Below are 26,658 nucleotides of genomic sequence, written 5' to 3'. Positions count from 1 at the left end.
CATAAATGTAAGGATTCTGGACTCTCAGTTCTGTATCACTGATCTTTTGTTTGTTAAACATTTGCATTAATATTTTAAAAATTTTATTTCCTGGGATTTCCCTGGCGGTCCAGTGGTTAAGACTCTGCACTTCCACTGCAGGGGTGTGGATTCAATTCCTGGTTGGGGAACCAAGATCCCGCATGCCGCATGGCCAAAAATTTTTTAAAGTAAAATAAAATAAAAATTTACTTCCAGAAGTGATGACTTTTCCTATGTGAAATGTTTTTCTTTTTAGTTTTAAAAATACTGCGAGGTAGTAGTAATCTACCAAATAGATGTAGTTATTAAGAAACAGGCTGTAAGCTATTTTAGGCAGAAAACTTTGAAGTATATAAAAATTTAGGCATTGAGTGGTAGCTCTTTTTTCTTAAATAATAGTTTTTATATTGCTTACTTATTTAAAAATGGCTAATATTTGAAGTTGCTAGACAAAATGTTTATACATTTACATTAATGTTATGCAGACCAAGAAAGTACTGAAAACACAGGTCCAGGAAGTGGTGCAATTCAAATAAGTATGAAATTTACTTGAGTAAAGAGAGGCTGTCTTCTGTTGTATCTGTATTCTGTTGCAAATAGCTGTTGTTAAAAACTACAGGAGTAACATTTCTGAAACCATTAATGATGCTGTATTTTATGATTTTTACACTATGACTCTCATATGTTGTCTGCACCCCTTTTCATCTTTCAGAGGCTACACTGCTGCTTGAATTTGTTTTCTTGGATAGCAGAGAGCCCATAAAGTGCTTATAATGATGCGCTCTTGGCTTATTGTCATCCTCCTGTTTTATGTGCATGTTACTAAACAAAGAGTTCCCCAAACTGCTTTTATTTTGCAAAAATGCATCTTCATGTGTTTGTGCCAGTGCTATAGTTTCCTGTTATATGGCATATAGGCAATGAACATATTTTAGATATTAGGCTGATGACTTTGACTTTCATTTAGGAGTCTTTGTCTGAAGTGGAAGAAAAATACAAGAAAGCCATGGTTTCCAATGCACAGTTAGACAATGAGAAGAACAATTTGATATACCAAGTAGATACCCTCAAGGATGTTATTGAAGAGCAGGAGGAACAGATGGCAGAATTTTATAGAGAAAATGAAGAAAAATCAAAGGTAATTGCTCATCTTACATCATGCCTTTCTCTGGGGTCAGAAAATTAAAACCTGCCGTTTAAGAAGTACTGGGTTTGATGGAAGAGCACAGCATCCCCGCGAATGATATTTCCATCACAACTGACTGGTGCAAGGAAATTGACAGAACCTAAGATTGCAGGTCCTGAAATGTTTTCCTTTCTTAATTTTTATAAGATTTAACTTATTTTCATAAGGGGAAGCTTATGACCTCCTTTAGTTTCTGAAAATAGAATACAGCTCAAATTTTATCTTTATTTTCTATCTCTTAATTGGGACAATTGCAGTGAATTACTTCTTCCTGCTATAACTGGCTGGAATTCCACAAAGCTCCAAAGGCTTTCATTGAGGTGGTTCATTTTATTCCCTTTTCTTTTCTTTTCTTCTCTTTTCTCTTCTCTCATTTTTCAAGAGAATGTGTTTTCTAAATGGTTGGAGAGACGTCTTTAACCAGTTATTTAAAAACTGCAGTGTGGAGACGTGGGTCAAAAATCGACAGATGTTTTCTTTAGAGGTTTGTAAGCTATATTGTTAAAATGTGCAGATGGAAAATAAAAGCCACTGCCCAAGGCCTGGATTTGCCTTTTGACAACTGCAGAAAACAAGTTGGGTTCTCTTAAAAGCTTATTGGGTTTTTTAGAAGCGTTTTAGTCAGTCCAAGCAGAGGACAAGTGGATATTACTGTCGAGAAATGAGTTGCCAGTACATTGCAAAAGTTTTAAAAATAATAATAATAATAATTTAGGAGATGAGCTTTGGTGAATTGTTAGAAACAACAACAATCTGTATTTGTACATAATAAAGGGAGAAAAGCTGTTAATATAACCTCTAAGGGACCAGCATTATCACTGTAGACTGTAGGGATTTCTTTCCTTGAGGACCAAAAATGCTCATTCCAGCCTGTTTTGGTCACTTTTAAAAAGTGTTAGGAAGTATTTGTAGTGGGTTTGGGGAAAGGAGGGATGAAGAGGCAGAGTGCAGGAGATTTTTAGGGCAGCAGTACTATTCTGTATCATAGTATAATGGTAGATACATTATACATTTATCAAAACTCATAGAATGTACAGCACTGAGAGCGAACCCTAATGTAAACTATGGGCTTTGGGTGACAATGATGTGTCAATGTAGGTTCATTGATTGTAACAAATGTACCACTCTGGTTTGGGATGTTAATAGTGGGGGAACGCTGTTCCTGAGGGGTGGGGAGAGGAGTGGGAGTATATGGAAACACTGTACTTTCTGCTCCATTTTGCCATAAACCTAAAACTCCTCGGAAAAAAATAGTGTCTATTAACAAAAAAGTTAAGAAGTAAGAAAACTTGTGTCTAGATAAAGTGACAAAGAGGCCTCTGGGTATTTTCATATTGATGACAGTGGCTCATTGAAGATTTGGTGACAATAGATGTTTCCTCTTTGATTCTTCCTGTATCTCATAGGCTAATTGTGGAGTGTCTGAGCTGTCATACTTTTCTTAGTCCTTGGACTCCTTTTCTGCCTTCCCACACATTTTTCATAGCTATTTCTGGCTCTTTGCTTCTAACAGATTAGAAGAAAATCTCATGCTAAGTATTTAATAATCAGTCCTAATACGAGTTCTTATCTTTCCATCTTCTCAAATGTCCTTGAGCATTTTTAAAATAAAAAAAAGTCCCTGTGATAAGCTATTTTAACCAACTTCATTTTTCCCTCCTATAATTTTCTAAGATGCGGAGATGTCTTAGTATACAGAGTTGTGGTTTTTCAATTTGTTTTTGTTTTTAAACCTTGTGCTTTTTGAATTTGAAAAATCTGTATGCTTTTTTTAATACCCTGGGGATCTGCTTCAGGTACTGCGATGCAGAAGACTTTGTGGTCGTGTCTCTCTCTGCTGTACCTTCACCCTGAGCTCTCTTCTCCTAAACAGATATTGCCTCGTGCAGTAGATGTTCCTGTTCAGAGACATACAAAGAGGTCAGGCACTCTGGTATGTTTCATTATAGCAGCAGATGGTGAGGTTAGAGAATGATATTCATACCATTTTTCAAAATGTCTTTAGTGTTTTCTGCTGGAATTATGGTAACTGCATCTTAAATATTGTCTCTGTACCTACTTCAGGGACAGAATGCCTGATGAGGAATGTCTCAGGTGTATTATTCTTTTCTTAATAGCTATTCATTATAGTAGGGAATTTTCTTCCTTTTTTTTTTTTTTTTTAAGCTTATCTGAGATTTAATAAAATCTTTTATGGCAGATTTTAAACATACAAAAAAAAAAAAAAAGAAGAAGAGTATAACAAGCTCTCCTGAACCCATTACCTACCCCTAACAAACCATCAATGTATGGCCAATTTTGCCCTGTCTACTTCCCCCACTCACATTATTTGAAGCAAGTCCTAAATACCCCACATTTTAATATGAGTTTAATATGAACTTAAATGACATGGACTCTCTTTTTTTAAAATATAACCACAAGACCATTTCACATCTGAAAAATTAATAATAATTCTTTCATACTACATATCCTGTCATTGTTAAAATTTCAGTTGTCTCAATGTCATAAATGATTGTTCTTTTTCACACTTAAAAAAACAATCAGGATCTAGATAAGTTCCACACGTTGGAATTAGTTGTCATGTCTTATAAGTCTGTTTTTATTTATAGGTTTCCTATCACCTCCTTTTTTCCCTTGCAATTTATGTGTTGAAGAAACTGGATTGCTTTTCTTTTAACAGTTTCTGACAGTCTTGGGGATTTTGCTGTTTCATTACTGTCGTTCTTTACCATGCTCCTTTTTCCTCTGTATTTCCTGTAAATAGTTAGTTAGGTTTAGAGGTTTAATCAAATACGGGTTTAGTCTACTTCATAGAGAAGTAGACTAAACCCTTCAGGAGGCCCAGATGTATGGCACCTCTCTCTGTGATGCTGTAGCTGGATACTTATATCCATTAGTGGATTAGGGGTTGCAAAATGAGATATTCTAATTTTATCATTACTGTTTTCTTTCATTTTCTTTTATTGTTTTAAAACAGCTTTATTGAGATATAATTCACATACCATACACTTCATCCATCTTAAGTGTACAATTCAGTGGTTTTTTTGTATCTTCACAGACAAATTCAACCATCACCACAATTTTAGAATATTTCATCACGTCAGAAAGCAATCCTGTACCCTTTAGCTATCTCTCACTCCCCTGAGCCCTAAGTAACCACTATTCTACTTTCTGTCTCTATAGATTTCCCTTTTCTAGACTTTCATATTAATGGAATCATATAATTTGTAGTCTTTTATAATTGGCTTCTTTCACTTTGGTTAATATTTTCAAGTTCACCTGTATGGTGCATGCATCAGTACTTCATTCCTATTTATGACCTAACAATAGTCCATTGTATAGGTATACCACGTTTTGTTTATCCATTCATGTGTTGATGGACATCTGGTGTTTTTTCACTTTTTGTCTATGATGAATAACGCTGCTATAAACATTTGTGTACAAGTTCTTGTGTGGACATAAGTCTTTCTTTCTCTTACATATACACCTAGGAGTGGAATTGCTGGGTCATATGGCAACTCTGTGTTTAACCATTTGAGGAATAACCAGACCCTTTTCCAAAGCGACTGCACCATTCCCTCCAGCAAGTGTATGCAAGTGTAAGCAGGTTCTGATTTCTCCACATCCTCACCAACACTTGTTTTTATCTGAGTTTTTTCCTAGCCATTCTAGCAGGTGCGGTTTTGCTTTGCATCTCCCTGATGACTAATGATTTCAAGTATATTTTGATATGCTTACTGACTCTTTGTACATCTTCTTTGGAGAAATGCCTGTTCAGATCCTTTGCCCATTTTTAAATTGGATTATCTTTGTGTTACTGCATTGTTAGAGTTTGTATATTCTAGATACAAGTTCCTTATCAGATACATGGTTGGCAAATATTTTCTGCCATTCCATGGGTTGTCTTTTCACTTTCCTATGCTTTATTTATTAGTGTAAGTCCGTCTTTAAAGAGAAATTTCCCCTCATCTCTTATTACTCAATGAGACAGTTTACATAGGAAAGGCAAGATAAAAACTTGATTCTTTTCCTTTGTTTATAAGTTTTCAAATTAAGGAACTGGTTGTTAGGCATCTTCTCATAGTGCCCAATTATTTTTTAAAAAATCATTATGAAGGCAAGAATTCAAGCATTTGATGATTTCAATCCATTGTAGCTTTTATTCTTATTGATTTTCAGGTTGTCCCACCTTTAACTAATGTGAACATCTTCCGGGTTGATTCCCAACTAATTTTGATGTGAGTCTAATTGGTTGTGATAGCTTCTTTGCTGTCTAGCGCAAGTAAGTGTTCTGGACTCGTCTGGTACATTTCCTGCTCCAGACCTGAAATCAGCTGTTATTACAAGGAGCCCTGGTTCTCTTTTAGTGGAGCAGTGTGGGTGCTAGGGGTGTACTTGCCACCAAGATGGTAACTGTTTATAGACCTTTTTAGTGGTTATATCAGGGAAATATGTATATGGGGTATTTTTTTTGTTTTTAAAGTCAAAATATGTTATGCTTATAGTTCTAGTTTATATTCAGGATGTAGGGCTTTTACTTGACCTCTTCTGTCTTATATATGTATATCTCCTTCTTCCCACACTACCACTCCCAGTTCTCAGAGTCACTAGGGATGCTAGTAATTATGTTATAGTCTATTTTCATTGCTTTGTCCCACAATACCTAGAATAGCAATACCAACATTACCACCAACAGTATAATTACTGAAAATAGTTAAAAGTTTTTTTGTTTTTTTTTCTGTTTGGTTCTTATTTTGCTTCTAGGTTATGTATAGTACAACCGTTGTTTTTAAAAGTTACTTGAAATAGTTTCTCTGTGCTTATACTACTAACTGGACGTATATAGCTAGGTTCACTACATTTTATTTTCAATACTTAGGAATTGCTTTTTAAATTTTTATTATGAAATTACCTTTAATTCTGGTAAAAGCATATGACAAAATCTACCATCTTAACCATTTTAAAGTGCACATTTCAGTAATGTTTATTCACATCGTTGTGTAACAGATCTCCAGAACTTTTCATCTTGCAAAACTGAAACTCTGTACCCATTAAACAACTCCCCAATTCCTCCTCCTCCAGCTCCTCACAACCACCATTCTACTCTCTGTCTCTGTGAGTTTGACTCTTCTAGGTACCTGATATAAGTGGAATCATATAATATTTGTCTTTTTGTTACTGGTTTATGTAACTTAGCATAATGTCCTCAGCATTCATTCATGTCATAGCATGTGTCAGAATTTCCTTCCTGAATACTATTCCACTGTATTTATGTACCACATTTTGTTTATCCATTCATCTGTTGATGGAAACTTGGGTTGCTTCCACAATGAATTGCTTTTAAATTTACTTTTGTTTTACAATTTTGTGAATTATTTACACAGATCTGAATCAAATCAATAAAGAAAATATATTCAAAGAAGTCAGTCTTTTGTCTCTTTCTCTTCATCCTGATTTCTTCCTTCCTTAAGGAAATTTTTTTAACATATTTATTGGAGTATAATTGCTTTACAATGGTGTATTAGTTTCTGCTTTATGACAAAGTAAATCAGCTATATGTACACATATATCCCCATATCTCCTCCCTCTTGCATCTCCCTCCCACCCTTCCTACCCCACCCCGCTAGGTGGTCACAAAGCACCGAGCTGATCTCCCTGTGCTATGTGGCTGCTTCCCACTAGCTAATAATAATAATTCTTTCATACTACATATCCTGTTTTACATTTGGTAGTATATATATGTCCATGCCACTCTCTCACTTCATCCCAGCTTACCCTTCCCCCTCCCCGTGTCCTCAAGTCCATGCTCTACGTCTGCATCTTTATTCCTGTCCTGCCCCTATGTTCTTCAGAACCGATTTTTTTTGTTTTTTTTTTTAGATTCCATATATATGTGTTAGCATACAGTATTTGTTTCTCTCTTTCTAACTTACTTCACTCTGTATGACAGTCTCTAAGTCCATGCACCTCACTACAAATAACTCAGTTTCATTTCTTTGGTGGCTGAGTAATATTCCATTGTATACATGTGCCACATCTTTATCCATTCCTCTGTCGATGGACACTTAGGTTGCTTCCATGTCCTGGCTATTGTAAATAGAGCTGCAGTAAACACTGTGGTACATGACTCTTTTTGAATTATGGTTTTCTCAGGGTATATGCCCAGTAGTGGGATTGCTGGGTCTTATAGTAGTTCTATTTTTAGTTTTTTAACTGTTCTCCATAGTGGCTGTATCAATTTACATTCCCACCAACAGTACAAGAGGGTTCCCTTTTCTCCACACCCTCTACAGCATTTATTGTTTGTAGATTTTTTGATGATGGCCATTCTGACCGGTGTGAGGTGATACCTCATTGTAGTTGTTGTTTTTTTTTTTAATTTTTAAATTTTATTTATTTTTTTATACAGCAGGTTCTTACTAGTCATCAGTTTTATACACATCAGTGTTTACATATCAATCCCAATCTCCCAATTCATCACACCACCACCACCCCCTTTCCCCCCTTGGTGTCCATATGTTTGTTCTCTACATCTGTGTCTCAATTTCTGCCCTGCAAACCGGTTCATCTGTACCATTTTTCTAGGTTCCACATATATGCGTTAATATACGATATTTGTTTTTCTCTTTCTGACTTACTTCACTCTGTATGACAGTCTCTAGATCCATCCACGGCTCAACAAATGACCCAATTTCGTTCCTTTTTACGGCTGAGTAATATTCCATTGTATATATGTGCCACATCTTCTTTATCCATTCGTCTGTCGATGGGCACTTACGTTGCTTCCATGACCTGGCTATTGTAATTAGTGCTGCATTGAACATTGGGGTGCATGTGTCTTTTTGAATTATGGTTTTCTCTGGGTATATGCCCAGTAGTGGGATTGCTAGATCATATGGTAATTTTATTTTTAGTTTTTTAAGGAACCTCCATGCTGTTCTCCATAGTGGCTGTATCAATTTACATTCCCACCAACAGTGCAAGAGGGTTCCCTTTTCTCCACACCCTCTCCAGCATTTGTTGTTTGTAGATTTTCTGATGACGCCCGTTCTAACTGGTGTGAGGTGGCACCTCATTGTAGTTTTGATTTGCATTTCTCTAATAATTAGTGATGTTGAGCATCTTTTCATGTGCTTCTTGGCCGTCTGTATGTCTTCTTTGGAGAAATGTCTATTTAGGTCTTCTGCCCATTTTTGGATTGGGTTGTTTGTTTTTTTAATATTGAGCTGCATGAGCTGTTTATATATTTTGGAGATTAATCCTTTGTCCGTTGATTCGTTTGTAAATATTTTCTCCCATTCTGAGGGTTGTCATTTCGTCTTGTTTATGGTTTCCTTTGCTGTGCAAAAGCTTTGAAGTTTCATTAGGTCTCATTTGTTTATTTTTGTTTTTATTTCCATTATTCTAGGAGGTGGATCAAAAAAGATCTTGCTGTGATTTATGTCAAAGAGTGTTCTTCCTATGTTTTCCTCTAAGAGTTTTATAGCGTCTGATCTTACATTTAGGTCTCTAATCCATTTTGAGTTTATTTTTGTGTATGGTGTTAGGGAGTGTTCTAATTTCATTCTTTTACATGTACCTGTCCAGTTTTCCCAGCACCACTTATTGAAGAGGCTGTCTTTTCTCCACGGTATATCCTTGACTCCTTTGTCGTAGATTAGTTGACCATAGGTGTGTGGGTTTATCTCTGGGCTTTCTATCTTGTTCCATTGACCTATGTTTCTGTTTTTGTGCCAGTACCATATTGTCTTGATTACTGTTCCTTTATAGTATAGTCTGAAGTCAGGGAGTCTGATTCCTCCAGCTCCGTTTTTTTCCCTCAAGACTGCTTTGGCTATTCGGGGTCTTTTGTGTCTCCATACAAATTTTAAGATTTTTTGTTCTAGTTCCGTAAAAAATGCCATGGGTAATTTGATAGGGATTGCATTGAATCTGTACATTGCTTTGGGTAATGTAGTCATTTTCACAATACTGATTCTTCCAATCCAAGAACATGGTATATCTCTCCATCTGTTGGTATCATCTTTAATTTCTTTCATCAGTGTCTTATAGTTTTCTGCATACAGGTCTTTTGTCTCCCTAGGTAGCTTTATTCCTAGGTATTTTATTCCTTTTGTTGCAATGGTAAATGGGAGTGTTTCCTTAATTTCTCTTTCAGATTTTTCATCATTAGTGTATAGGAATGCAAGAGATTTCTGTGCATTAATTTTGTATCCTGCAACTTTACCAAATTCATTGATTAGCTCTAGTAGTTTTCTGGTGGCATCTTTAGGATTCTCTGTGTATATAGTATCATGTCATCTGCAGACAGTGACAGTTTTACTTCTTTTCCAATTTGTATTCTTTTTATTTCTTTATCTTCTCTGATTGCCGTGGCTAGGACTTCCAAAACTATGTTGAAAAATAGTGGCGAGAGTGGACATCCTTGTCTTGTTCCTGATCTTAGAGGAAATGCTTTCAGTTTTTCACCATTGAGAATGATGTTTGCTGTGGGTTTGTCGTATATGGCCTTTATCATGTTGAGGTAGGTTCCTTCTATGCCCACTTTCTGGAGAGTTTTTATCATAAATGGGTGCTGAATTTTGTCAAAAGCTTTTTCTGCATCTATTGAGATGATCATATGGTGTTTATTCTTCAGTTTGTTAATATGGTGTATCACATTGATTGATTTGCGTATATCGAAGAATCCTTGCATCCCTGGGATAAATCCCACTTGATCATGGTGTATGATCCTTTTAATGTGTTGTTGGATTCTGTTTGCTAGTATTTTGTTGAGGATTTTTGCATCTATATTCATCAGTGATATTGATCTGTAATTTTCTTTTTTTGTAGTATCTTTGTCTGGTTTTGGTATCAGGGTGATGGTGGCCTCATAGAATGAGTTTGGGAGTGTTCCTTCCTCCGCAATTTTTTGGACGAGTTTGAGAAGGAAGGGTGTTAGCTCTTCTCTAAATGTTTGATAGAATTCACCTGTGAAGCCTTCTGGTCCTGGACTTTTGTTTGTTGGAAGATTTTTAATCACAGTTTCAATTTCATTACTTGTGATTGGTCTGTTCGTATTTTCTATTTCTTCCTGGTTCAGTCTTGGAAGGTTATACCTTTCTAAGAATTTGTCCATTTCTTCCAGGTTATTCATTTTATTGGCATAGAGTTGCTTGTAACAGTCTCTTAGGATGCTTTGTATTTCTGCGGTGTCATAACTTCTCCTTTTTCATTTCTAATTTTATCGATTTGAGTCCTCTCCCTCTTTTTCTTGATGAGTCTGGCTAATGGTTTATCAATTTTGTTTATCTTCTCAAAGAACCAGCTTTTAGTTTTATTGATCTTTGCTATTGTTTTCTTTTTTTCTATTTCATTTATTTCTGCTCTGATCTTTATGATTTTTTTCCTTCTGCTAACTTTGGGGTTTTTTTGTTCTTCTTTCTCTAATTGCTTTACGTGTAAGATTAAGTCGTTTATTTTTGAGATGTTTCTTGTTTCTTGAGGTAGGATTGTATAGCTATAAACTTCCCTCTTAGAACTGCTTTTGCTGCATCCCATAGGTTTTGGGTCATTGTGTTTTCATTGTTATTTGTTTGTAGGTATTTTTTGATTTCCTATTTGATTTCTTCAGCGATCTCTTGGTTATTTAGTAGTGTATTGTTTAACCTCCATGTGTTTGTATTTTTTACAGATTTTTTTCCTGTAATTGATATCTAGTCTCATAGCGTTGTGGTCGGAAAAGATACTTGATATGATTTCAGTTTTCTTAAATTTACCTAGGCTTGATTTATGACCCAAGATATGGTCTATCCTGGAGAATGTTCCATGAGCACTTGAGAAGAAAGTGTATTCTGTTGTTTTTGGATGGAATGTCTATAAATATCAATTAAGTCCATCTTGTTTAATGTATCATTTAAAGCTTGTGTTGCCTTATTTATTTTCATTTTGGATGATCTGTCCAATGGTGAAAGTGGGGTGTTAAAGTCCCGTACTATGATTGTGTTACTCTCGATTTCCCCTTTTATGGCTGTTAGCATTTGCCTTATGTATTGAGGTGCTCCTATGTTGGGTGCATAAATATTTACAATTATTGTATCTTCTTCTTGGATTGATCCCTTGATCATTATGTAGTGTCCTTCTTTGTCTCTTGTAATAGTCTATTTTAAAGTCTATTTTGTCTGCTATGAGAATTGCTACTCCAGCTTTCTTTTGATTTCCATTTGCATGGAATATCTTTTTCCATTCCCTCACTTTCAGTCTGTATGTGTCCCTAGGTCTGAAGTGGGTCTCTTGTAGACAGCCTATATACAGGTCTTGTTTTTGTAACCATTCAGCCAGCCTATGTCTTTTGGTTGGAGCATTTAATCCATTTACATTTAAGGTAGTTATCGATATGTATGTTCCTATTACCATTTTCTTAATTGTTTTGGGTTTGTTTTTGTAGGTCTTTTACTCCTCCTGTGTTTCCTGTCTAGAGAAGTTCCTTTAGCGTTTGTCGTAAAACTGTTTTGGTGGTGCTGAATTCTCTTAGCTTTTGCTTGTCTGTAAAGGTTTTCATTTCTCTGTCGAATCTGAATGAGATTCTTGCTAGGTAGAGTAATCTTGGTTGTAGGTTTTTCCCTTTCATCACTTTACATATGTCCTGCCACTCCCTTCTGGCTTGCAGAGTTTCTGCTGAAAGATCAGCTGTTAAACTTATGGGGATTCCCTTTTATGTTATTTGTTGCTTTTCCCTTACTGCTTTTAATATTTTTTCTTTGTGTTTAATTTTTGATAGTTTGATTAATATGTGTCTTGCCATGTTTCTCCTTGGATTTATCCTGTATGGGACTCTCTATGCTTCCTGGACTTGACTATTTCCTTTCCCATATTAGGGAAGTTTTCAACTGTAATCTCTTCAGATATTTTCTCAGGCCCTTTCTTTTTCTCTTCTTCTTCTGGGACCCCTATAATTCAAATGTTGGTGTGTTTAATGTTGTCCCAGAGGTCTCTGAGACTGTCCCAATTCTTTTCATTCTTTTTTCTTTATTCTACTCTGCAGTAGTTATTTCCACTGTTTTATCTTCCAGGTCACTTATCCGTTCTTCTGCCTCAGTTATTCTGCTATTGATTCCTTCTAGAGAATTTTTAATTTCATTTATTGTGTTGTTCATGATTGTTTGTTTGCTCTTTAGTTCTTCTAGGTCCTTGTGAAACGTTTCTTGTATTTTCTCCATTCTGTTTCCAAGATTTTGGATCATCTTTACTATCATTACTCTGAATACTTTTTCAGGTAGACTGCCTAAGGAAATTTTTTTAATTAAATGGTTTATCCTTCCATTTTTTTTAATCTTAAGAAGACATTTTTTTGCCATTCAAAAATATGTATGTGTGTGTTTGTGTGTTTATATGCGCATACACACACACACACACACACACACACATACACATATTTGTATCCCTCCATTCTTAGAAAATGGAAGCATACTATATTGTTCTGCATCTGGATTTCATCACCTGATGATTGTAGTATAGAGAGCGCTTCCTTGTTCTTATCACTGTACAATTATTCCATTGTACTATAGTTTATTCCACCAGTTCCCTATTAATGGACGTTTGAGTTGTTTGCAGTCTCTTGCTGTTAAAAATAGTTCTACAAAGACGAATGTACTGCATAGGTCTTTCTGTATTTTTGCTGGTATCTATGGGAGTCAGAAAAGTGAGTTTGCCAGGTCAAAAGGTGTGGTAATCCTGCTAGATATAACAAATTCTCCTTTGTAGGGGTTATACAATTTTGCATTCCCACAAATGAGAGGGTCTGTTTCCTTCTCCACACTACTTTTCCCTGAGTATATTGTCAAGTTTTTGGACTCTTACTGGTGTTTCAGTGAGAAATACAGTTTTAATTTACATTTCCCTTAGCATGGGCATCTTTTCATATTCAAAGCAATTTGTTTCTTTCTCTGTGAACTGTCCATTTTTTTAGCCTATTGTTCTATATAATAGTGGGTTTTTTCCTCTTTATTTCTAATTTTAGAGGCTCTCTATATGGAAAGATAGTAAATATAAATTGTAAAAATTTTTTATTGTCATTTGTCTTTTTGCTTTGCTTATAGTGTTTTTTGCCATTCAAAAGTTTTAATTTTTATGTAGTCTTATTTGTTACCCCTTTCCCCTTCTTGCTTGTGGATTTTTGAGTCATTTTTTGGTAATTCTTACCCGCTCCATGGTTATAGCAGTTCACTCATCTTTTCTCTAGTAACTGTATGTTCTTACTTCCTTTCTTCTTTCTCTCTCTCTCTCTCTCTCTGCCTGTCTTTCTCTCTCTCTTTTCTTTCTGTGCATTTGTTCTGGTGTATGGTACGAAGTTTGGTTCCAATTTTCTTTTTCCATGTGTATATCCAGTTATACCAACATTACTCATTTAAAAGTCTATCTTTTCTCATTGATTTGAGCTGCTCTCTTTGTTTTGTTGTTGTTTAATGTACTTGTATATGTAATTGGGTCTTTCTGGATTTTCTATTCTACTCCATTGGTCTGTATTCATGAGCCATTACAACATTGTTTTAATTGTATAATCCTTATAATATGTTTTAATATCTAGTAAGGTTAGCTTTCTTCGTTTTCATTTTGTGTTTTTCTAGCATTTTTTTTCTTGTTTTTCTTCCAAATAAACTTTATAATCAACTTGTCTTACTCTGATGAGGAAAACCTGATGGTATTTTTATTTGGACTGCATTAAATGTATAGATTAATTTAGGGCAAAACAGGTATTTTTGTGATGCTGAGTCTTTTCATCCAAGAAGATGCCTTTCCATTTGTTCAGTCCTACTTCTCTGTTTTCCAGGAATGTTTTATATAATTTTCCTCATATCTATTTTGGGTATATCTTGTAATTTTACATGTATGTATTTATTTTATTTTTTGATATTGTGTTTATTATATCTTCTCTCTAGGTTTCATTTTGATCTGTGATGATTATTGAATTTTGTATGTTAATTTTATAACCTGTTACTTTACCAAGTCATTTCATTGTTCATTGTAATTTTGCCATTGATTAGTTTGGGTTGTCTAGATATATAATCGTATGAGATGAAAATTGAGAATTTTCAGAGCCTTTCCAAAGAATACAGAATTTTTCTAAGTTAACAACACATGGGCAGTGCAGGTGTGTTTCTGGAGATCACACTTAGCTGCTTAATGGTATATTGTAGATGTTCCAGTCTGTCATGTGCCATGATCTGTGTTAACTGTATCATTTGTTTAATAACAGGAGTTAGAAAGGCAGAAACATACGTGTAGTGTGCTACAGCATAAGATGGATGAACTTAAAGAAGGCCTCCGACAAAGAGATGAGCTTATTGAGGTATGTACATGAACTGTGGAAATACTTAATTTTGGAAAAAAAATGCACTGAATTGGATGAGGGCATGTGTGTTGGGAGGGAAGGGAGTTAAAATGCCACAAACAAACTTGTCTCTTCACATTTGGCTGTACCCTAAAATCTTACAAACGTGAAACATGAAGGCAGGCTTAAAAAATTAATACTGTGAACCCTATAAATATTTCGCCTTTTAATAGCAGAAGCTTTTATAATTGTCTTTTATTCCTAAGCGTATTGTTTCCTAAAGATATCTTAGGAAATGGGCAAAAGGAAACATTACAGAGTACCGTGATTCTTTGGAATGTAGTGAATGTTATATTTGGGGGCATGATTCTTGGGGAATAAGAAGTTTGATCGTCGCTCAGGTAGGTGCATTTCTGAGATGGCTAAGTGAAAAGAAGAAATTGTGTCAAGACGCCTGGTAGCAGACAAAAGGTGAAGGTTGCCCGGGGCTGTGACTCAGGTTCCTGAGGTGGAGGAGCTCTGAGGGCCACAGCAACATCCTAGGAGGGAAGGAGGAGTGTGGGACTCCAAGAAATCTTTGAAAGCATGTATCATCCTTTTGTGCCTGCCAGCTTGCATGCATCTCTGTTTTTCTTTAAATGTGGTTTTCCTCTTGAGATTGTCATTTTTTATAAATATGGGGTGAGGTTTGTTGGGAAGGGGTCATGCTCACTTTCTTGGTGAGGTTATCAAGCATGTCTAATGTTAACTTAGTGTTGATGCCGTGGTGATATCAGGAAGGCAGCTTTTTTTTTTTTAAATAATCTATTTCTGATTCATTTTTTAAATTATTTTTTATTTTTTGGCTGCGTCAGGTCTTCACTGCGGCACACAGGCTCTTCGTTGTGGCGCATGGGCTTCTCTCTAGTTGTGGCACGTGGGTTTTCTCTCTCTAGTTGTGGCACGTGGGCTCCAGGGTGCGTGGGCTCAGTAGTTGTGGCACGTGGGCTTAGTTGCCACGGGCATGTGGGATCTTAGTATCCCGACCAGGGATCAAACCTGTGTCCCCTGCATTGGAAGGCGGATTCTTTACCACTGCACCACCAGGGAAGTCCCAGGAAGGCCAGCTCTTGACAACCCCGGAGATGCCACATGCATCACGCTCAACTCAGCCCTGTCCCTCGTCCTTCAGAACCACCCCCCCCTTCCCTCCCTCTTTTTCTCTTCCCCCATGGGCCTGCCTCACTTAATCTCTCCCCCTATAAATGACTTTAAAACCCATTTAATAGAAGAAAAGAAGTGACTCTTTTTGTGGATTTGTGTTACTTTTTTTGTCATTCTTGAGAATAATTGAATTGAACATAGCCTGCTGAAAGCAGATAGAATTTTTGAATTCTAAATGCAAACACAGATAACCCTTTGAAAATATCAGATTACATGTGAAGTTAGTTGTCTTAGTTTTTCCATATATGGCAAGAAGCATATTATCCAAACTCTGTATCCTGCTGGCAGTTAAAAATCACGTGAATTCTTCTCCCTTTTTGTCCTCTTTTGTGTGTGTCAATATGCCAGCCACTTGTTATTTCTTTTTCTAATTAAAATATGTACTTTTCCCCATATGATTTCCAAAGAATAATAAAACTACTTTGGGAGCTGCTTCTCAAGTTCAGTAACTTATGTTAGAATTGGTTAAGTGTTCTAGTTTTTAGTTTGATGATTGCATTTAAGAGCTATTTTAATGCTTGATTTTTACAATTTGTCAGTATGGTTTCCAATTTAAAAGCCCAGGGTGCTGGGTGTACAAACTTTTAAAACCTTAGTTGTAAGTATTCTTTATGTTTAGAGTTAACATCCTTCAGATGTTAATATGCACATTTACTTATAACTGAAGAATCCTGACTATGCCAAAATAATGTTTTTTTGGTCTTTAGAATGGAGAACCACGTGGTAAAGTAGATGAGAAATGTATGAGTAGGGAAAGTGGAAGATGATAATTTACCAATAATGCATAAAAGAACCTGCTAAATATAAGAGAGTATAAATTGAACATCAGTGCCTAGTCAGAAGAGTTAAGAATTGCTAAATGCTAAAAATCTAGTTTTTCTCAAAACTGATGTGAAATGTGTAATTTATGATGTTCTTGCTATCATAGATTCTGCTAACAGGAATTCAAAATGATTGAGCTATGTCCCTCTTGTAGTTTTTTAGTTCTTCTTAAAAAAATAGGGTTCAAAACTACTGCTTGTTGTCTGTGATAAGGATCATTTGTTCATAAGAAAATCTGAATTTCCCTCTCTAAAAGTGTAAGTTGGCCAGTGTTTGGGGGAAAGGCACTTATGAGAGGAAGAGTACATGTGTGGAGCTGGGTGTACACAGAAGCCCCAGCTGGCTTGCTGCCTCATAGCTGTGGTTGGAGCAGCTGCCCCCAGTCCCCTCGCTTGCTGTCATAGCGACACGGCGCCAAGACGCTGGATGTCATCTTTCCTTCTAAGACACTGGATGTCATCCTTCCTGTTGGTCACAGACTTTCTGCTTTTGTTAAGTTTCTTTATCAGCTTTATTTTTGTTCTGTTTTCCTCCCTCTAACCCTGTCCTCCTTTTCTTTCTGCTCTTTTATTACTTCTCTTCCCCTTTCCTCTGCAGGAGAATCAGCGTATGCAGCAGAGAATAGACACCATGACAAAAGAGGTGTTTGAACTCCAGGAGACACTGCTTTGGAAAGATAAAAACATTAGGGTATGAGATGAAATTGGGCTTTGGCCCAAAGCTCATTGATGAGGAATAGACCAATGTAAATTTAACTTAGAGATTCCTAAAATTCTGTCCTTTGACTATTTTTAGAGCACTTATACAGAGTGAAATATGAATAAGCAGAAGACAGAAACTTCCATGGGAAAACCTGATCCTATGCCTGGAAAGAACTCTTCTCTCCAGCTGACTCTGGGCTTGTAAAACCTACAAGTAGGAACTTTCTAAGGAAGTTGTTCTTTATTTCCCCAGGATTTTTATGCAGAAACAGCCACAGGCATTTAATTCAAACTCTGTGGCTAATTTGATATCCTTACATTGTAAGAATTTAGATAAGAAGCAAGAGGATAGGGGGTGGGGGAAAAGTTATTAGCATCCCATAAATCTTTGGTGAATAAAATAGGAAGAGATTAAAATCATTTTAATTACGGAAGTGGATAGGAATGTAAGATTTGCTGGAGCTGCCAAACTATGATGTCACCTCTAATCATATCCTTGCAACTCCCCAAAGCAGGGGCCCAGATAAGGAAAAAGTCTTCAGTGCCTTTTTGCTAAGCCCTTCAGGTAGATTCCAAGGACACTGGAGCTGAAAAAATCCCTGCCAGTTCATCCCCTGTGGCCTTTTGACTGGCAGCCACCTACACCTCATGACATATGAGCTCTCTGTTCCACAGAGGCTTAACTTGTCAGGGAAGGGCAGCGTGGAGGGAAAAGAGAGAAGGAAACCCTTGGCCTGAAGACATAGTTAGGAAGCCTCCTTTCTACCTGAGGTTAGGTGGGGTAGGGAGAAGCTGGCCAAAATCCCTGAGAGCACCTATGGTGGACAGGCGTGGATGTGAAGCCCTCCGGATCACACCCTCCATAGTTAGGGGCATTCTGGTATCCAGGTCATTTCACACCTCCAAGGACCCTATCCTCTCAATAGACACTTGGGAAACAAAATTACTTGTTAAAGTGTGGTAGACCAAGAAGTTTTAAAGAAAGAAAGCTACCTTTTAGAGTTTCTGATGCTAAAATACCAAGTTCCTGAAATTCCATCTAAAGCTGGAAAAACCTTCTGAGGTATTAATTAACAACTCTGTTAAGAGTTTTGAACTGTGACTGTGAACTACTGATTCTATTTGAATTTTTTACTTGGGCAATTTAAAATGAGATGTGAACAAGTGTATAGCACAAAGCAGGTAATTTGTAAAGTTAAGTTGAAATCTGGTCACGATTTAGAATGGGCTTCTTTTAGGGTTTTACATAATTTTCTTTAGCACAGATCTGCAGGTCCATGATTTCTATTTTGTATACTTATTTTAGCATATTAAACTGATTATTTTGGACCAGCCATAGAAAACTCCCAAATCTTTCAGTCCAATAGCTATTCAAAATAAAACAAAAATTTTTTTCTACCCAAAAGATGTACTGATGGTTACAGGATAAATTATTTGACTTTTAAATTTTCTTGGTATTATTGAATGAATAAGTGGGTATCTTCTTTATATGTAGTATATAATAACGTGTTCATTTGGCTTTTTTTTTTTTTTGGCGCCATTTTTCCAACAGCATTTGCTTACTTAGTGTCTGTGTCACTTTTTTTTTTAATTTTTGAATTTTATTTTATTTTTTTTTTATACAGCAGGTTCTTATTACTCATCAATTTTATGCACATCAGTGTATACATGTCAGTTCCAATCGTCCAATTCATCACACCACCACCCCCACCCCCCCGCTTTCCCCCCTTGGTGTCCATACGTTTGTTCTCTACATCTGTGTCTCAATTTCTGCCCTGCAAACCGGTTCATCTGTACCATTTTTCTAGGTTCCACATATATGCGTTAATATACGATATTTGTTTTTCTCTTTCTGACTTACTTCACTCTGTATGACAGCCTCTAGATCCATCCACGTCTCAACAAATGACCCAATTTCGTTCCTTTTTATGACTGAGTAGTATTCCATTGTATGTATGTACCACATCTTCTTTATCCATTCGTCTGTCGATGGGCACTTACGTTGCTTCCATGACCTGGCTATTGTAATTAGTGCTGCATTGAACATTGGGGTGCATGTGTCTTTTTGAATTATGGTTTTCTCTGGGTATATGCCCAGTAGTGGGATTGCTAGATCATATGGTAATTTTATTTTTAGTTTTTTAAGGAACCTCCATGCTGTTCTCCATAGTGGCTGTATCAATTTACATTCCCACCAACAGTGCAAGAGGGTTCCCTTTTCTCCACACCCTCTCCAGCATTTGTTGTTTGTAGATTTTCTGATGACGCCCGTTCTAACTGGTGTGAGGTGGCACCTCGTACTTTTGATTTGCATTTCTCTAATAATTAGTGATGTTGAGCAGCTTTTCATGTGCTTCTTGGCCATCTGTATGTCTTCTTTGGAGAAATGTCTATTTAGGTCTTCTGCCCATTTTTGGATTGGGTTGTTTGTTTTTTTAATATTGAGCTGCATGAGCTGTTTATATATTTTGGAGATTAATCCTTTGTCCGTTGATTCGTTGCAAATATTTTCTCCCATTCTGAGGGTTGTCATTTCGTCTTGTTTATGGTTTCCTTTGCTGTGCAAAAGCTTTGAAGTTTCATTAGGTCCCATTTGTTTATTTCTGTTTTTATTTCCATTACTCTAGGAGGTGGATCAAAAAAGATCTTGCTGTGGTTTATGTCAAAGAGTGTTCTTCCTATGTTTTCTTCTAAGAGTTTTATAGTGTCCGGTCTTACATTTAGGTCTCTAATCCATTCTGAGTTTATTTTTGTGTATGGTGTTAGGGAGTGTTCTAATTTCATTCTTTTACATGTAGCTGTCCAGTTTTCCCGGCACCACTTATTGAAGAGGCTGTCTTTTCTCCACTGTATATCCTTGACTCCTTTGTCATAGATTAGTTGACCATAGGTGCGTGGGTTTATCTTTGGGCTTTTTATCTTGTTCCGTTGATCTATGTTTCTTTTTTTGTGCCAGTACCATATTTTCTTGATTACTGTAGCTTTACAGTATAGTCTGAAGTCAGGGAGTCTGATTTCTCCAGCTCCGTTTTTTTCCCTCAAGACTGCTTTGGCTATTTGGGGTCTTTTGTGTCTCCATACAAATTTTAAGATTTTTTGTTCTAGTTCCGTAAAAAATGCCATTGGTAATTTGATAGGGATTGCATTGAATCTGTAGATTGCTTTGGGTAGCATAGTCATTTTCACAATATTGATTCTTCCAATCCAAGAACATGGTATATCTCTCCATCTTTTGGTATCATCTTTAATTTCTTTCATCAGTGTCTTATAGTTTTCTGCATACAGGTCTTTTGTCTCCCTAGGTAGGTTTATTCCTAGGTATTTTATTCTTTTTGTTGCAATGGTAAATGGGAGTGTTTCCTTAATTTCCCTTTCAGATTTTTCATCATTAGTGTATAGGAATGCAAGAGATTTCTGTGCATTAATTTTGTATCCTGCAACTTTACCAAATTCATTGATTAGCTCTAGTAGTTTTCTGGTGGCATCTTTAGGATTCTCTATTTATAGTATCATGTCATCTGCAAACAGTGACAGTTTTACTTCTTCTTTTCCAGTTTGGATTCCTTTTATTTCTTTATCTTCTCTGATTGCCGTGGCTAGGACTTCCAAAACTATGTTGAATAACAGTGGCGAGAGTGGACATCCTTGTCTTGTTCCTGATCTTAGAGGAAATGCTTTCAGTTTTTCACCATTGAGAATGATGTTTGCTGTGGGTTTGTCGTATATGGCCTTTATCATGTTAAGGTAGCTTCCCTCTATGCCCACTTTCTGGAGAGTTTTTATCATAAATGGGTGTTGAATTATGTCAAAAGCTTTTTCTGCATCTATTGAGATGATCGTATGGTTTTTATTCTTCATTTTGTTAATATGGTGTATCACATTGATTGATTTGCGTATATTGAAGAATCCTTGCATCCCTGGGATAAATCCCACTTGATCATGGTGTATGATCCTTTTAATGTGTTGTTGGATTCTGTTTGCTAGTATTTTGTTGAGGATTTTTGCATCTATATTCATCAGTGATATTGGTCTGTAATTTTCTTTTTTTGTAGTATCTTTGTCTGGTTTTGGTATCAGGGTGAGGGTGGCCTCATAGAATGAGTTTGGGAGTGTTCCTTCCTCTACAATTGTTTGGAAGAGTTTGAGAAGGGTGGGTGTTAGCTCCTCTCTAAATGTTTGATAGAATTCACCTGTGAAGCCTTCTGGTCCTGGACTTTTGTTTGTTGGAAGATTTTTAATCCCAGTTTCAATTTCATTACTTGTGATTGGTCTGTTCATATTTTCTGTTTCTTCCTGGTTCAGTCTTGGAAGGTTATACCTTTCTAAGAATTTGTCCATTTCTTCCAGGCTGTCCATTTTATAGGCATAGAGTTGCTTGTAGTAGTCTCTTAGGATGCTTTGTATTTCTGTGGTGTCGTAACTTCTCCTTTTTCATTTCTAATTTTATTGATTTGAGTCCTCTCCCTCTTTTTCTTGATGAGTCTGGCTAATGGTTTATCAATTTTGTTTATCTTCTCAAAGAACCAGCTTTTAGTTTTATTGATCTTTGCTATTGTTTTCTTTGTTTCTATTTCATTTATTTCTGCTCTGATCTTTATGATTTCTTTCCTTCTGCTAACTTTGGGGTTTTTTTCTTCTTCTTTCTCTAATTGCTTTAGGTGTAAGGTTAGGTCGTTTGAGATTTTTCTTGTTTCTTGAGGTAGGATTGTATAGCTATAAACTTCCCTCTTAGAACTGCTTTTGCTGCATCCCATAGGTTTTGGGTCATCGTGTTTTCATTGTCATTTGTCTCTAGGTATTTTTGGATTTCCTCTTTGATTTCTTCAGTGATCTCTTGGTTATTTAGTAACGTATTGTTTAGCCTCCATGTGTTTGTGTTTTTTACGTTTTTTTCCCTGTAATTCATTTCTAATCTCATAGCGTTGTGGTCAGAAAAGATGCTTGATATGATTTCAATTTTCCTAAATTTACTGAGGCTTGATTTGTAACCCAAGATGTGATCTATCCTGGAGAATGTTCTGTGTGCACTTGAGAACATAGAAAGTGTAATCTGCTGTTTTTGGATGGAATATCTTATAAATATCAGTTAAATCTATCCGGTCTGTTGTGTCATTTAAAGCTTCTGTTTCCTTATTTATTTTCATTTTGGATGATCTGTCCATTGGTGTAAGTGAGGTGTTAAAGTCCCCCACTATTATTGTGTTACTGTCGATTTCCTCTTTTATAGCTGTTAGCAGTTGCCTTATGTATTGAGGTGCTCCTATGTTGGGTGCATATATATTTATAATTGTTAGATCTTCTAACAAGGGATCATAATGATCCCTTGATCATTATGTAGTGTCCTTCCTTGTCTCTTGTAACATTCTTTATTTTAAAGTCAGTTTTATCTGATATGAGTATTGCTACTCCAGCTTTCTTTTGATTTCTATTTGCATGGAATATCTTTTTCCATCCCCTCAGTTTCAGTCTGTATGTATCCCTAGGTCTGAAGTAGGTCTCTTGTAGACAGCATATATATGGGTCTTGTTTTTGTATCCATTCAGCAAGCCTGTGTCTTTTGGTTGGAGCATTTAATCCATTTACGTTTAAGGTAATTATCAATATGTATGTTTCTGTGACCATTTTCTTAATTGTTTTGGGTTTGTTTTTGTAGGTCCTTTTCTTCTCTTGTGTTTCCCACTTAGAGAAGTTCCTTTAGCATTTGTTGTAGAGCTGGTTTGGTGTTGCTGAATTCTCTTAGCTTTTTCTTGTCTGTAAAGCTTTTGAGTTTTCCATCGAATCTGAATGAGATCCTTGCCGGGTAATCTTGGTTGTAGGTTCTTCCCTTTCATCACCTTATCATGCCACTCCCTTCTGGCTTGTAGAGTTTCTGCTGAGAAATCAGCTCTTAACCTTATGGGAGTTCCCTTGTATGTTATTTGTCATTTTTCCCTTGCTGATTTTAATAATTTTTCTTTGTCTTTAATTCTTGCCAATTTGATTACTATGTGTCTCAGCATGTTTCTCCTTGGTTTTATCCTGTATGGGACTCTCTGCGCTTCCTGGACTTGGGTGGCTGTTTCCTTTCCCATGTTAGGGAAGTTTTCGACTATAATCTCTTCAAATATTTTCTCGGGTCCTTTCTGTCTCTCTTCTCCTTCTGGGACCCCTATAATGGGAATGTTGTTGCATTTAATGTTGTCCCAGAGGTCTCTTAGGCTGTCTTCATTTCTTTTCATTCTTTTTTCTTTATTCTGTTCTGCAGCAGTGAATTCCACCATTCTGTCTTCCAGGTCACTTATCCATTCTTCTGCCTCAGTTATTCTGCTATTGATGCCTTCTAGTGTAGTTTTCATTTCAGTTATTGTATTGCTTATCTCTGTTTGTTTGTCCTTTAATCCTTCTAGGTCTTTGTTAAACATTTCTTGCATCTTCTCGATCTTTGCCTCCACTCTTTTTCCGAGGTCCTGGATCATCTTCACTATCATTATTCTGAATTCTTTTTCTGGAAAGTTGCCTATCTCCACTTCATTTAGTTGTTTTTCTGGGGTTTTATCTTGTTCCTTCATCTGGTACATAGCCCTCTGCCTTTCCATCTTGTCTCTCTTTCTGTGAATGTGGTTTTTGTTCCATAGGCTGCAGTATTGTAGTTCTTCTTGCTTCTGCTGTCTGCCCTCTGGTGGATGAGGCTATCTACTTGGCTTTTTTTAATTAAACTTTTTTAAAATGTTTGAGATCATTGTAGATTCATATGCAATTGTAAGAAACAATACAGACATCTTGTATGCCCTTTATCCAGTTTTCCCAAAATGTAACATCTTGTAAAACTATAGTACAACCAGTGTATTGACCTTGATATAATCAAGATGCAGAACCTTTTTGTCACCATAAGGGGTCCCTCCTGTTGCCCTTTTATAGCCATATCTACTGCCTCCCCTTCACCATCCCACGTGCTGGCAACTGCTAATCTGTTCTCCATTGCTATAATTTTGTCATCTTAAGAATGTTATATAAATGGGATTGTACAGTATGCAGCCCTTTGGAATTACATTTTTTCACTCAGAATAATTCCCCTTAAGATTCATCCAAGTTGTTTCATGCATCAGTAGTTTGTCCCTCCTTTGACTTAAAAAATTTTTTTTAAATTGTGGTAAAGTACAAAAAAATAACAGAAAATTGACCATTTAAATTTAAGTGTAGAGTTTGGTGGTATTAAGTCCATTGACATCGTTGTGCTACGTCACCATCATCCATCCATAGAACCCTTTGCATCTTGCAGAACTGAAACTGCCCATTAAATAGCAACTCCCCAGTTCCTCCTCCTCCAGCCCCTGGCAGCCACCCTTCCACTTTCTGTTTCTATGAATTTGACTACTCTCGGTACCTCATAAAGTGGAATCCTATAGTATTTGTCTTTTTGTGACTAGCTTATTTCACTTAGCATATATCCTCAGGGTTCAGACATGTTGTAGCATGTGTCAGAAGTCCTTCCTTTTTAAGAATGAATAATATTCCAATGTATGCTTGTACCACATTTTTTTTATCCGTTCATCTGGACACTTGGTTGCTTCCACCTTTTTGCTGTTGTGAGTAATGCTGCTGTGAACATGAGTTTGCAAAACTCTCTTGGTGATTTCTTTTGAGTATGTACCCAGGAGGGGAATTGCTACATTATATGGTAATTCTGTGTTTAATTTTTTGAAGAACAGCCATACCGTGTTCCATAGCAGCTGCACCATTTTATCTTTCCACCAGCACTGTACAAGGGTTCAAGTTTCTCTACATCCTTGACAACATTTGTTTTCTCTTTTTTTCTTTCTTTCTTTTTTTTTTTTTTTTTGATAGTAGCCATCAAATGTGTGTGAGGTGGTCCTCCCTTGACTTATAAAAGACACATTTTTAAATATGATCTGTGACTACCTATCATTTGTCTCTAGCTTCATTGTCAAGATTTAAATTTAGTAACTCCATGAAGGAACATGGCCATTATTCTCATATTAAAGTTCAGTTTTCTTTAGTTCTTTCATTGATCCTAGTGGTCGTACCTCTAGCACCAGTGTAGTTCTGAGCACCCAGTGGTCATGTGTATAATCAGTACATATGAAGGGCTTGTGTATCCCTATAGCCCAGCATAAGGCTCACTCCCATTCTGACTAAAGATATTTGTGCCTGTATGTAATTATAACCTGCTGTGCAAAAGTTCAGCCTTTCAGGCTTCTTGACACTAGAATTTGAGGTTAGGTCAGGGGTAAAGAATTATTTAGATCTCCACAAGCATGTACTTTTTACCCTAAAAAAAAATCTGTAGGAACAATTATGGAATACAAACACAAGGGTAGTGATTATATGGTCAGGTAATACAGAGGATTTCAGATCCAGTGTGAATACATTTGGTCCAATTATAAGGTACTTTAGTAGTCTTCAAACTTTGTGGTGAAATGGAAGGATTTGCAGGATGTATTTTATTTTCCCATCCATAATTATGGGAAGATGAAATTTAAAAGTCCAAAAGTAAAGATAAAATCTGCTATAAGATTGGGAAGAGGAACAAATGGCATGTACTAGCATTTGGTAGAATTCTGAGTTTCAAATTGGTCTGTTCCTAACGGGTCTTTTATCTCCAGCGGTGCTTCTACAGAGCATGTTGTGACAGTGGTTGCTGACCCAGTTACGTGTGGTGACGCATGGCACAACTATGCACACAGATACCATAACCCAAAATAGCCAACGCAGCAGAGATGAGAGTGGCTGTCAGTAGATGGGATAGTATTGCTTGGGCTTTGTTGTCCTAATGTTACACTTGCTAGTAATGTAATGGAGTGTTAATATTAGCTTGGAGTGGTAGAGCAAATGCCTTATGGTGCTAGAAACGCAGATTGTTAACTTACACACAGACTGTAGACACATAGTATGAATGTAAATTGTTGAAAGGAAGTTAGATGTTCATGTTGCAGTTTGGGCAGGTAAGGAATAGGACTTGCCCTGTGAACTACTTTTCCAGTACTATCTGGGATGATAGTAAGGGAACATAATTGTGGCCTTCATGGGGCGACGATAGATAAAGAGTACGCAAAGGCTTTGGAACCAAAAAGAACTGGATTCATTTGCTGGCTTTACCAGTTACTGTGACTTTGGGTAAAAACGTAGCCTCTCTGAACCTCAGTTTTCTGATCTGTGAAATGGGCATAAGGAAAGTACAGGGTATATAAGGGAGAAATTAAATTAAAAATATATGAGAGAAATTATATGTATATTTAACACCTGGAGCTACACAAAGGCAGTTGCTATCATCCAGTATTTACTTATTGGTTGGAAAATAGGATTATAATGATTTAAAAAGTTGTCCAGCTATTCAGCAGTCAGTAACTAAGCAGTTAGCCCACTTCTAAACTCTGTAAACCAAGAGGGAAGTTACCCGTTGTAGTTTAACTTCTGGG

General features: G+C 36.4%; 1 protein-coding gene across 29 annotated transcripts in view; it reads left to right on the top strand.

Moving 5' to 3' along the window:
• Positions 1-26,658, top strand: part of LRRFIP2 (LRR binding FLII interacting protein 2) — a 101,767-nt gene that overhangs the window by 61,244 nt on the left and 13,865 nt on the right. For 19 of the 29 annotated variants that reach the window (XM_082348521.1, XM_082348519.1, XM_082348512.1 and 16 more), the window contains 3 exons: positions 989-1,159; positions 14,442-14,534; positions 17,139-17,231. In XM_082348521.1, the coding sequence (XP_082204647.1) occupies positions 989-1,159; positions 14,442-14,534; positions 17,139-17,231 (357 nt within the window). The remainder of the gene's footprint in view (positions 1-988; positions 1,160-14,441; positions 14,535-17,138; positions 17,232-26,658) is intronic. The other 10 variants (XM_082348526.1, XM_082348523.1, XM_082348524.1 and 7 more) reach the window with 1 other exon arrangement.

The sequence above is a fragment of the Balaenoptera borealis genome, assembly GCF_965194805.1.
Source record: "Balaenoptera borealis genome assembly, chromosome: 12".
In the NCBI taxonomy this organism is placed as follows: Eukaryota; Metazoa; Chordata; class Mammalia; order Artiodactyla; family Balaenopteridae; genus Balaenoptera; species Balaenoptera borealis.
This window is presented reverse-complemented; position numbering and strand designations above follow the sequence as displayed.